At 36.9% G+C, this 11397-nt stretch overlaps 1 protein-coding gene across 1 annotated transcript; it reads left to right on the top strand.

Moving 5' to 3' along the window:
* The first annotated feature begins 1154 nt into the window (after positions 1 to 1154).
* On the top strand, positions 1155 to 9818 carry scamp5b (secretory carrier membrane protein 5b). The gene is made up of 8 exons (XM_061711325.1): positions 1155 to 1230; positions 1313 to 1414; positions 1826 to 1885; positions 2325 to 2444; positions 4805 to 4961; positions 5811 to 5912; positions 7299 to 7416; positions 8364 to 9818. Exons 3-8 carry the CDS (start codon positions 1879 to 1881, stop codon positions 8541 to 8543), a joined length of 684 nt encoding a protein of 227 aa, XP_061567309.1. The 5' UTR covers positions 1155 to 1230; positions 1313 to 1414; positions 1826 to 1878; the 3' UTR covers positions 8544 to 9818.
* The last annotated feature ends 1579 nt before the right edge of the window (positions 9819 to 11397 follow it).

The raw sequence follows: 11397 nt of genomic DNA, 5'->3' as shown, positions 1-11397 counted from the left end.
ATGGTTGTTTTTGAGTCTTGTCTTAAATGTAATGAGATTTTTTTTGACAAAAAATTAGACATTATAACTAGAAATAAGACAAATATTCTTGTTAAGATTTTGAGTTTTTGCAGTGTATAATAACTAATGAAATCATGTTGTTCTGATTTGCATTTGTAGTTATTCTATATGTATTAAGTAATATAATAATCAATACAAAGAGACACAGAGTAATTCCATAAATGTAGTTAAAAAAACAAACACTTACATTTAACCCCTTGAAGCCAAGGTGTGGCGGCTGCCATACCTTGGCTTACCCCATTGATGCCCCTGGGATTTGGCTCAAGCGGAAGGACCCGTGCTGGGCCCCAACATCAGATTAACAGGATGGATTTCGGTGGCGGCTGAGCATGGGACACAAGCTGAGGACTGATCATCCTGTGGCGGGCCACCCTTGTGGAGGGTGTATAGTGTTGGAAGGCCGAAACACCCAATGATGCAAGGGCATACACTACTGAAGATGTGTCTCTTGCCCGGCTGTCCTGAAATTCTACCCTGGCCAAGACTCATCTCCCACACAACTCGGAGAACCCGACCTGTTGATTACATACCACTCCCAACAACATGGCAAATCTCAAATGAGTGCTCACACCTATTGGCACAAGGGACAGTTTAACATCTCGTCCTGTGTTTTTTGATTCTATTATTCTATTTTGATTCTATTTTTATTTAAGTACTTGAATCTACTTTAAGATTATTTTAATTTAAGCTATTTTTTATTTTTTATTAATTAATTTGAATTTATTTTATTATTTTATTGATTTAATTTGCCTGAAGATGATTATTTTGTACTTTTTCCTGCTTGAATGGTTGTGTTAAAAAAATAAATCAGACTCAACAGTTACTCAGTACTTGAGTAGTTTTTTCACCAAGTACTTTTTCACTTTTACTCAAGTAATTATTTGGATGACTACTTTTTACTTCTACTTGAGTCATATTATTCTGAAGTAACAGTACTTTTACTTGAGTACAATCTTTGGCTCCTCTACCCAGCTCTGGTAAATTTTGTCACCTTGAGTGGTGCTGATATCTGGTCTGGAACATGGACTAACATGTCCCGTTGGTGTTTCTAATCCCACATTCAGCACCATGGACAGAGACCGAGACGCTGATTGGCTCAACATTACAACGACAAGGATTAAAATAATCCGCCTATTGGCCTGAATCAACGTGACCGGGGATATATGCACGGTGATTGGTCGAGAGTTAGAATAGCTTGAATGTATTATCGCAGTTCCACCTTGCAGATGAAAGTAATATAAAAGTGTGTTAGTTTTCGTGCAGGTAACCTGCGGACCGCCGTTGCGCCGTTTTTCTCGTCCCGAGCAGGTGAAGCTTTACAGCGTTACAGAGGAGCGGCTGCTCTCGGGAGGAGGTAAGCAGATTAGGTTTCTGCTGGAGTCTATAATTCCCGGCCATGATAGCCAGCCTCAGTCACAACATCCATCATATGCGCTTCTGTATCTCAGGGGGTTTGCAGTTTTGCGTGTGACTGTCGCAGACGCGTGTTAAACCTGAATTATGGTCCGCGTTAACGCAGAGCCCTACGCCGAGGGCTCTGCGTCGGTGTAACGCACGACCATAAATCAACGTGGCTGCAGGGGTCGCACACTAAATCCTCCAGCAGAAACGACGCCGATACGAGGAGCCATGACCTTTGTTAACCCCTTCCTTATTGTAAAAAGACTGTGCAAACAAAAAAATACTGATGAAATGGAAATGAGATCTATGTGATGTGCATTTCAAAGAAATCTCCCAGCCACACTAACCTCTCCTTTTTTGACAGATTGAAGGAACTGAGGGAGGACTAAGTCTAAAAGCAAAGTACCTTGCAAGCACATGGCTGGTCAGTAATTAAATACTCAAAAGAAGAAAAAAAAGTGCAATTATCATTATTCATTATTCTTTATATTATTTTTAGTGTTATTATTAGTAACATGTCAAATAAATGTACATAAAGGGAAATAATGTGCAATATCTTTCATTCACTGCAACGTGCAATTATGTAAATATCCATCTGTATATATTTGTCTGTTATCTTTTTATATACTAGTATTTCTTATTATTTATTTTTCTTCTTATTATTATTATTGTATATACCAGTTTACTGTTTATAGTGTGTTATTATTATTACTGTGTTATTACTTCTCTATTGATGCCTCTTGTTTTTTGCACTATCCCCTTTGCTGCTGTAAACTGCAAATTTCCCCTCTGTGGGACTATTAGAGGTTTATCTTATCTTATCTTATCTTATCTTATGTCTGGGGTTGGACCATTTGTTGCAGAGGCCAACTTCCCTCCACTGCCTGCCTTCATCCCTCTCAAGCCATGCTTCTACCAAGACTTTGAAGAGATCCCTGATCAACACCGCAGCATGTGCAAGAAAATGTACCACCTGTGGATGTGTGAGTGGCTTTAAAGGATGTTCCATGGCATATTTAACTAGTTATGGCACACTATGAATTGAATTACTAGACTTTTAAGCGTATATATCAAACATTATGTAGTTTGTTCAATGGAATTTTGGTGCAACACCCTTAAAATACTTATCTTTTGTGATCACATTATGATTAGGACTTCTATATGTAACAATAGCGTAATGGTTTGCAGAGGTTGCATTGGTGCAAACAGATTTAACTGGCTGTGTCTGTGTTGTCCTGACTGGTTTATTTCCTAATGAGTCATAGCATTGACCAGATGGCCATGCTTTCAGCAGAGCTGTTAACACTAAAATTGTGTTTAAAAGTCTATGCCAAAGGCAGTTTAATCAAAGTTACTACACTATAAATCAGAGGCACAATGGTGTTTGTGACAGTTCTCTCCGTTAAAAGCTCCTTCCCGTTCATGAGCTCATGCAGGAGGACAGAAGGCAGGGGGAGGAGCAAGACAGAGCCCAAGCTTAAAGGAACATTCAGGAGTTAAAACAGTCTCGGTCTATTATTAGATGGCATGGAGTGTAAACTTTCATTACGGACCAAAATAAACCAAAGTAGATTGTAGTAAGAACAGAACATGTGTTTTTCAGCAAAATGGTGATTAGTGTCAGTACAGGGGCCAACGAAGCTATGTAAAACAAACAGATATTTTAAGCCTAAATGTCAGTCCATTTAAGTCATAGTATGGATCGGGTCAGTTGACGTGGTACATAACAATGAGCAGTTACGTAGCATGTAAAAATATATAAAAACAATCAGAAAAAAACAAAAAAAAAAGCTGGCACTTGGGTAGGGCTGGGGATCGATTCAAATGTTAAGAATCGATTTGATTCCGATTCTTAAGATTCAGAATCGATTATCAAGATTTGATTCGATCCGATTCGATTCCGATATTGATTTGGGTTAGTGTTATTAAATAACTGTTTTTTGAGCTGTTGCATGAATTATATGACTGTAGTTATGCAAAATATTAATACTAGTATTATATTGAGATTCAACAGCAAGTATTGCAGCTAATGATGCTGTAAGGACCAATCAGCTCCCAGAATGCTGATAGAACTGCTTTCAGAAACATGTGTGGGTCAGAATTACCAAACAGATCCAGGGAGGAAACAGAGAGTTTTATTTTTTTCCCACATTCCGTTTTTATATGTTCCATTTTCGGTCTATTTTGGTTTTTAATTTTTGAGCATTTGGTTTTTAGCATTTTTTACAAATGTAACCCCAAGACAGTATATAAAGTAATGAAATATAGACAATTTATGCAACTATAACCTAACACTTTAATGTTTTCATACCTTTAAACATATTTAAAGGCAAAAACATGGCACCAGTTATTCTCGTGTCCAACAAAACATTCATTTTTTGGGGATAAACAAAAAAATAACCAAAAGTTGTAATGTAATGATGAAAAAAATACATAAATAAATAAAAGAAAAAAGAAAAAAAAATCGATCTTTAGACATATTAATCGATTTTTAGGAATTAATATGAGAATCGATTTAGAATTGGGAAATCGATTTTTTCAACACAGGCCTACACTTGGGTATGGATGTAATGTTTCATCTGATCTTTGACCCCATTTAAATGCTGTTGGAGCAATGCAGCGTTGACTGCACTGTAAGGGACATGAAATAGAACAGAATTTAACAAGAACCATAACCATCTTTAATGTTGCCAACCTGTTTTCTCTCTGCAGATCCCTTCTCCTTTGTAAAAAAAATTACAGTAAACATAAAGAGGTATTGAAAGTCCAATCCCAGTCTGTCTGAATGTACAATCATTGACTTTCCTGCATGAAAACATTCTGCTGCTTTTCTCTCGTTTCTTATATGCTACAGTACAATGTGCAAGTGTGATATGCACGATGGCTTTCGCACTCGAGGGCTTTTCAGTTTCCTCTCATTCAAATCATTTGAAGCCATTTTTTTTCTGCTGTGCATTTGATGTTTTTCTAAACAGCAGTAATGTTCCAGCTGTGTTTGGCTTTGCAATTTTTTTTCTGAATCACTGTAATTTCTCTGGAGACCAACACTTGAACTGAGTGGCCATCTTTAATGGTTTAATGACAAAAGAAAGGGACGGCTTTGCAGAGGGCTCAAATAAGCCCCAAGTGTAGTTTAAAGAAAATGTCCTAGTTAAAAGGCTGAACACAAACCAGCATGTGAGCAATATAATTCTAATGCTTGCTGTCCTCGTTTCCACTTTTTCTCCCACCTCCCTTTGGTATTTGCATGTGCATTTATTAAATATATTCTCTCTCTCTCTTTCTCTCTCTCTTGTTTGTTCCTATTATCTAAGACTGAAATATCTGTATTTTAACTTTACAGTAAATAGTGCCACACTAGCTGTGAATCTCGTAGGCTGTCTGGTCTGGATGTTTGGTGGAGGTGGAGTGACCAACTTTGGAATGGCCCTGATCTGGCTCATCATGTTCACTCCTTGCTCTTATGTCTGCTGGTTCAGGCCCATCTACAAGGCCTTCAAGTAAGTCAAAGGTAGTTCAGACGCTCGTCTTTAATGATGATGTAACCGGTGCAAATGTTGCGGTAGTGTTTTGAAGTAGTGTTTTAAAATCATCACATGAACGGTGTGCTTTAAGCATGAAGATCAGTAGACTGTAATAGGAAGGTTTTGGTAGATGAAGGTAAATGCTTTTTAGTCATGTGATTAAAGTTGGACACGTCAGTTTTTAAATTACAGAGTACCGTATTTTCCGCACTATAAGGCGCACCTAAAAGCCTTTAATTTTCTCAAAAACCGGCCTTATAATGCAGTGCGCCTTATATATGATCATTACGGTAATTTCTATTACTGTAGTCAGGGGGATTGTGGGTAATGTAGTTGGTGTCGCCGAAGTAACGGCACTAAAAACGTCAGGAATCGTCACAGACGTTCAAGACAACAGCAGCGACGCTGACTCGCATAATGGCGACTTTGACGAGACGGAGCAAAGCTGGTTTTTATTTTGTTAATAAAGTTTGACATCCGGTACTTTTCTTCTTGTTTTTTTTTTTTTTGCATTTGCTGTAGGATTTTGTAGCATTTCCTGTAGCACAGCTCCATCAGGTAGATACGTAACTCAACCCCAGCCACTATAGTACGGTATTTCACCATATATTTAGTGCGCCTTATGGTGTTTCCTTATATATGGAAAAAGTTTTAAAATACGTCATTCATCGAAGGTGCGCCTTATAGTGCGGAAAATATGGTATTTCTTACTCCTGCCGGCATGTATTATATGCAAAAAAGGAAATGTACCCTTAAAACGGGTGTGATTCAGAGCTTTAGGGGTATGTAAGCCTAAATGTTTATTTGCTTTTTTCTTTTCTTTAGGGACGACAGCTCCTTCAATTTCATGCTGTTTTTCTTTGTGTTCATGGCCCAAGTTGGCATCAGCATCATTCAGGCCATAGGCCTCCCAGGATGGGGAGTATGGTAAGAGCTGGATGATTGAAAAGGACACAAACAAAAATTCATTTTATTTAACTCCTAATATGTTGTTCATGATTTTAATGTCATTGGTTCATGCATCCACATCTCGCTCCTGAAAATGCAGTAACGCCAGAGAATTTTCTTCCAATTTGGTTGGTTTGGACTCAGAAATGGACCGCTGGTTTTTGTTGCCAAAGGTCAAAGACAGTTTGGCTCTGTTCACGTGAAGGTGACTTATCAGGAGCACCTGGGCGGCGTTTCCACACTTCTTCATCACTTCTGACATGGACGTCTGCTTCTTGTCAAGAGAATTGTGATTATGATATAAAGTCAAAGGCCACTGGGATTTTGCAGAGCACACTGTTGGCCCCTTGGCTATAACTCTGTTATCACTCTGCTAATTAAGGCAACATTTCACACAGATGTCTACGAGGATTAAATAACAACTAATGATGGCTTTTTTTGTCCACAAAATCAAAGGTCAAATTTGATTGACATTATTCAGAGTCATAATTTGGAAGAGAAGCCTGATCGATTGTTGGGCTGAGGCATACATGAGAAAAAATACATCAAAATGCATGTAATATATATATATATATATATTACATGCATTTTGATGTATTTTTATTATATATTATATATATATATATATATATATATATATATTACATGCATTTTGATGTAAAGAAAAAATACATATATATGTAACACATATGTATACATACACGCACAGACGAATTGCTTGTAGAACGCAGAATTAAAAAAATAAAAAGAACTGGTTATTACACAAAGACAGAGTCTCAAGTCAAGGACAGTCTTCCATTACAGCCATTATTTAAATTCATGGAGACATCTATGTGCATATGTAAGAGATTCAGTCACTACTGTTTGACAAAAGCCGATGATATAAAAACTGAAGGAGAATGTCTACTATTAAGATGTTGGAACATTTTTAAATCAAACAACCACTTTGGTTGAGGTCAAATCAAAAGCTGCTTTCATTCCCATGATGGTGACAGATCATCAGATATTGCCCTTGTAACTTTTTTACGATAGTCCTGTTATTAGACTTTGAGAGGCTGTTAAAGTAATCCTCGAAATGCCACATGACTCAGGCTGATGATCAGAAATGAATATTATGACAGCCTCCATAAAATTTGTAAATGTCAGCATGTGCAGCTGGATGTTGCACGAGCTATTAAACTTGTCAGTTTTATATCACACTACTTAAAATATACAAATATTTTTTTGTATTTCACATTCTAACATTGGTTGATGGGTTTTTGGGATGAGGACCACACAATCCAAAAGAGATACTATCAGTGGCTGTTGCGTTCATATTCCGCCTTTTTAAAATACACTTTGTAACAGTTATGTCTTTCTTTTTAGTGGTTGGCTGGCCACCATCTCCTTCTTCAGCTACAATATCTTTATTGCTTTGGTCATGCTGATCCCAACGATCATGTTCACTGCTGTGGCCTCGCTGTCCTTCATTGCACTCACCAAGGTAAAGCAGAGCAGCAGGCTTTGTCTTTAAAACGCTAGAATCATGTGACATACAGGACTGTCTCAGAAAATTAGAATATTGTGATAAAGTTCTTTATTTTCTGTAATGCAATTAAAAAAACAAAAATGTCATACATTCGGGATTCATTACAAATCAACTGAAATATTGCAAGCCTTTTATTATTTTAATATTGCTGATTATAGTTTACAGTTTAAGATTAAGATTCCCAGAATATTCTATTTTAGTGATTTTGCTCACTGCTTTTATTATTATCTTAGGGTTTTATTTGTTGTATTTTTATTCAGTACAGCAATTCAGTTGTCTTATGGCATGTTAAACTGCTCTATAAATAAGATTTTGGTTGATAAATATATATATATATATATATATATATATATATATATATATATATATATATATATATATATATATATACACACAGGACTGTCTCAGAAAATTTGAATATTGTGATAAAGTTCTTTATTTTCTGTAATGCAATTAAAAAAAACAAAAATGTCATACATTCTGGATTCATTACAAATCAACTGACATATTGCAAGCCTTTTATTATTTTAATATTGCTGATTATGGCTTACAGTTTAAGATTAAGATTCCCAGAATATTCAAATTTTTTGAGATAGGATATTTGAGTTTTCTTAAACTATAAGCCATGATCAGCAATATTAAAATAATAAAAGGCATGCAATATTTCAGTTGATTTGTAATGAATCCAGAATGTATGAAACTTTTGTGTTTTTAATTGCATTACAGAAAATCACAATATTCAAATTTTCTGAGACAGTCCTGTAATTCAAACTCATCCACAAATGTCAACGTTGTGAATATTAGTGTCTCATAACCCCCTTTTTGTGTTATCTGACTGTAATTAATACTGACCTGTACTCATAATGACGTTGATCGTGATCATGATCTTCCTGTGCTCCCAGATCCATAACTTTTACCGGGGCACCGGGGCCAGCATGTCCAAAGCTCAGGAGGAGTGGGCCACCGGGGCCTGGAAGAACCCCCACGTCCAGGCGGCGGCCCAGCAGGCCGCCATGGGGGCCGCGACCGGAGCCATGCAGGAGCCGTACCCCAGCCCTCAGTACAACGACAACCAGGTGTAGCATCCAGGAGATCAGAGGTGCTGGGGATGAACTGCCAAAGTTTTAGTTCCGAGGGTCCAAACCATCTAATAGAGCTGATTTGATTTCTAAACATACAGTAAAGCTGGTTTTTGCCTTGCTGTATTAAAGGGCAAGCGAATACATGGCTAGGTTTACATAATCTCATCTCAATGTTATTTTCAATCTCATCACAATGTTATTTAATTTATTTTTCAATTTGAAATGTATATACTGTTAAAAAAAAACTCTAAGGAGATGCTTAATTTACGCCTCAGAAAATGAACCAATTACTCAGACTGGATAATTGCATCTGTTGTCAATTTAACAGCGATGCAGGTGGGCGGGGGAGACTCACAGTCATTTGTGTTTCCTATAACCCAGAAGCCTCACTTGATGTCATACTCTCAAATTAAATTAAAGCAGCACAGATGACTTTAATTCATTTTATTTTTATGTCAAAACATCACAGTTTTAGTTTCAATTGAAGGAACATTTGGTTACTTTTGGGAAATGTTGTCCAGCTGTGTTGGTCTTCCGTCCCTAAAAAACAAAAACAGCCAAAATAACTTCCAGTTTTCCCTTGATACAACTGTGAAACACTTGTGTCACACATCAAATATGATGAAAGTAGCTCACGGAGCTGCGTAGACGTCATGCCAGACGTGGATGAAAGACAAATCCTTATTTAAGAGACCGAAGACCGAACAAGTGTAATCCTGGACAGCATCGTAGACGCAACTTACCTTCTGCGCTGAGCTAAAAATGACTAACGTTCCTTTGTGCTGCTTTAAGCGTCTCCTTTTTAGTGTTTTTTTTTTTTTTTTTTTTTTTGCAGCCTAGTATAATATATATATATAATATAATATAAGTGTTTTGGAACTGTAGAGGCTCCATTATGAGAGCTATGTGCTAATGTAATTAATTATAGTTCTAAGACTTTTTGTGAATAAAATCAAAAGGAACATTTTCTTATTTTTTTCTCACATACATAATGTAATAATAATAATACAATTATTTAGTGCTTTTTTGCTGTACTGTCTGGATGAAACAATTTTTCACTATAGTTTTTCTTGTGTTTAAAAACTTTAAAGTGAACCGAAAATCCTGAGTAATTTTATAACTTTATTTTAAATGTCACCCTCTATGATCTCAGTGATATTTCTGTATATTTCTTCTCAGTCAGTTCATTATCATATTGTGGAATGTAAGAATGTTGCTATATTTACAGTAAATTAATTGTATTAAACTCAATTTCACAGATTTTTTTAATATAAATCTTAATGTTAATGGTATGATACCATAATATCGGATGTATTCTTCAGGAAAATGCAGATAAAGAAAAGAGTTGTGTCCAGTTGCCTGCCTCATTTTTGTTTCAAAAAGTCAAAGTTCTGTTCTCTAATGTGATTAAACATGGTCTTTTGTAAGATTTAAACGTTGCCCATACAAGTAAACCTGCCTCTTGTTGTTTGGCTGCACGGCCACAGAGGGGCGCTGACGGATCTAGTATGAAATAAAAACCTCCAGTCTTCCGTCGTGGCTCCAAGTGCTGTATGTTTTATTGAGCTGTTTTCTCTAACATGGTCATTGGGTTTGGATGTCTGAGCAGAGGAGCATGAACCCACTCAGTCACTGAACAATGAAGATTCTCTTCTCTCCATTATCATTATTATTATGTGAAACATCCAGTATTTGTAAAAACTTCAATTTATTTGTTTTCACATATTTGCCCCATTTAATCAAGACAATATACTCAATCATTAAAATGTGGTTTTAAAATGTTTCCATTACATTACACACAGCAAATGGTACTCCAGCCACATTTAAACACTGTTGAAATTGGAAATCATTTTTTATATATATATGCAGCACATTGTTCCTCTTTAGGTGGCAGCATTGTTCCACTGTGTGGCCCAGCAGGCCCACAGATTGTCCACTCGGGACGTTGTATGAGCTCCGTTTTCCCCCCACCTGATGACATGTATTACTAATGTCTGTACATGAACATAAGAAATCAGAGACAGATAGATTGATACCACTTGCCTATACTAAATAAATGTTTTTTGGTTTGTTTGTTTTTTAAATAAATTTCCCTGCAGAAAAAAAACTCCAAATGCAATTTCTCTCTTTTTATCATGTGAGCAGGAGACCATCAGAGAATGGATTCAGAATACACTTTAAATCGATTTATCTGTGGACGCTTGGTCCCACCTGAGTGCCTTTCTCTGAGATCTGGAGAGATAAAATTACTCTGTGGAGTGGAGGATAAAATTATATCACAATATAGATGCCCAGAGGAGCCACTAGCAGCCACCAACAAACACTGTAATTGCTATACATACACAGGACTTGTGTGACAAATAGTAACAGCAAACAACTGTGACTTCAGGTAAACAGGACAGGTTGACACAATCTAGTCTTTTATTCTTCACCAATCAAGGCTGTATACATGCAGCACTCTTGTTGTTTATTCTATTTTTCCTCACAAGTAAAACATGACTAGAAAAACATCCGACTGCACACATCTCCCTTTCCCAAGTGGAAGCCTGGATTACGACACAAGGTTTTTCAGAGGGATGCTAGTGACTGACGCCTTTAATGGCAACAAGACCCCGACTTTAATCTGGTTTGTGACTTAATCTGTAAAACCAGTGGTAGGTTTTTGTGTCCAAGGGTTGGCACACTGAGGCTCATGCCCACTCCACATCTCATCTGATTCATATGGCCCCTCCTGCAGATGGATTGGCTCCATATCATTTGTCTAGGCCAGGGGTCGGCAACCCAAAATGTTGAAAGAGCCATATTTGACCGAAAACACAAAAAACAAATGTCTGTAGCCGCAAAAAATGAAAAG

Source organism: Cololabis saira, chromosome 2 (genome assembly GCF_033807715.1).
Source record: "Cololabis saira isolate AMF1-May2022 chromosome 2, fColSai1.1, whole genome shotgun sequence".
NCBI lineage: Eukaryota > Metazoa > Chordata > Actinopteri > Beloniformes > Belonidae > Cololabis > Cololabis saira.
The sequence above is the reverse complement of the archived record's forward strand: the minus strand, read 5'-3'. Positions and strand labels throughout refer to the sequence as shown.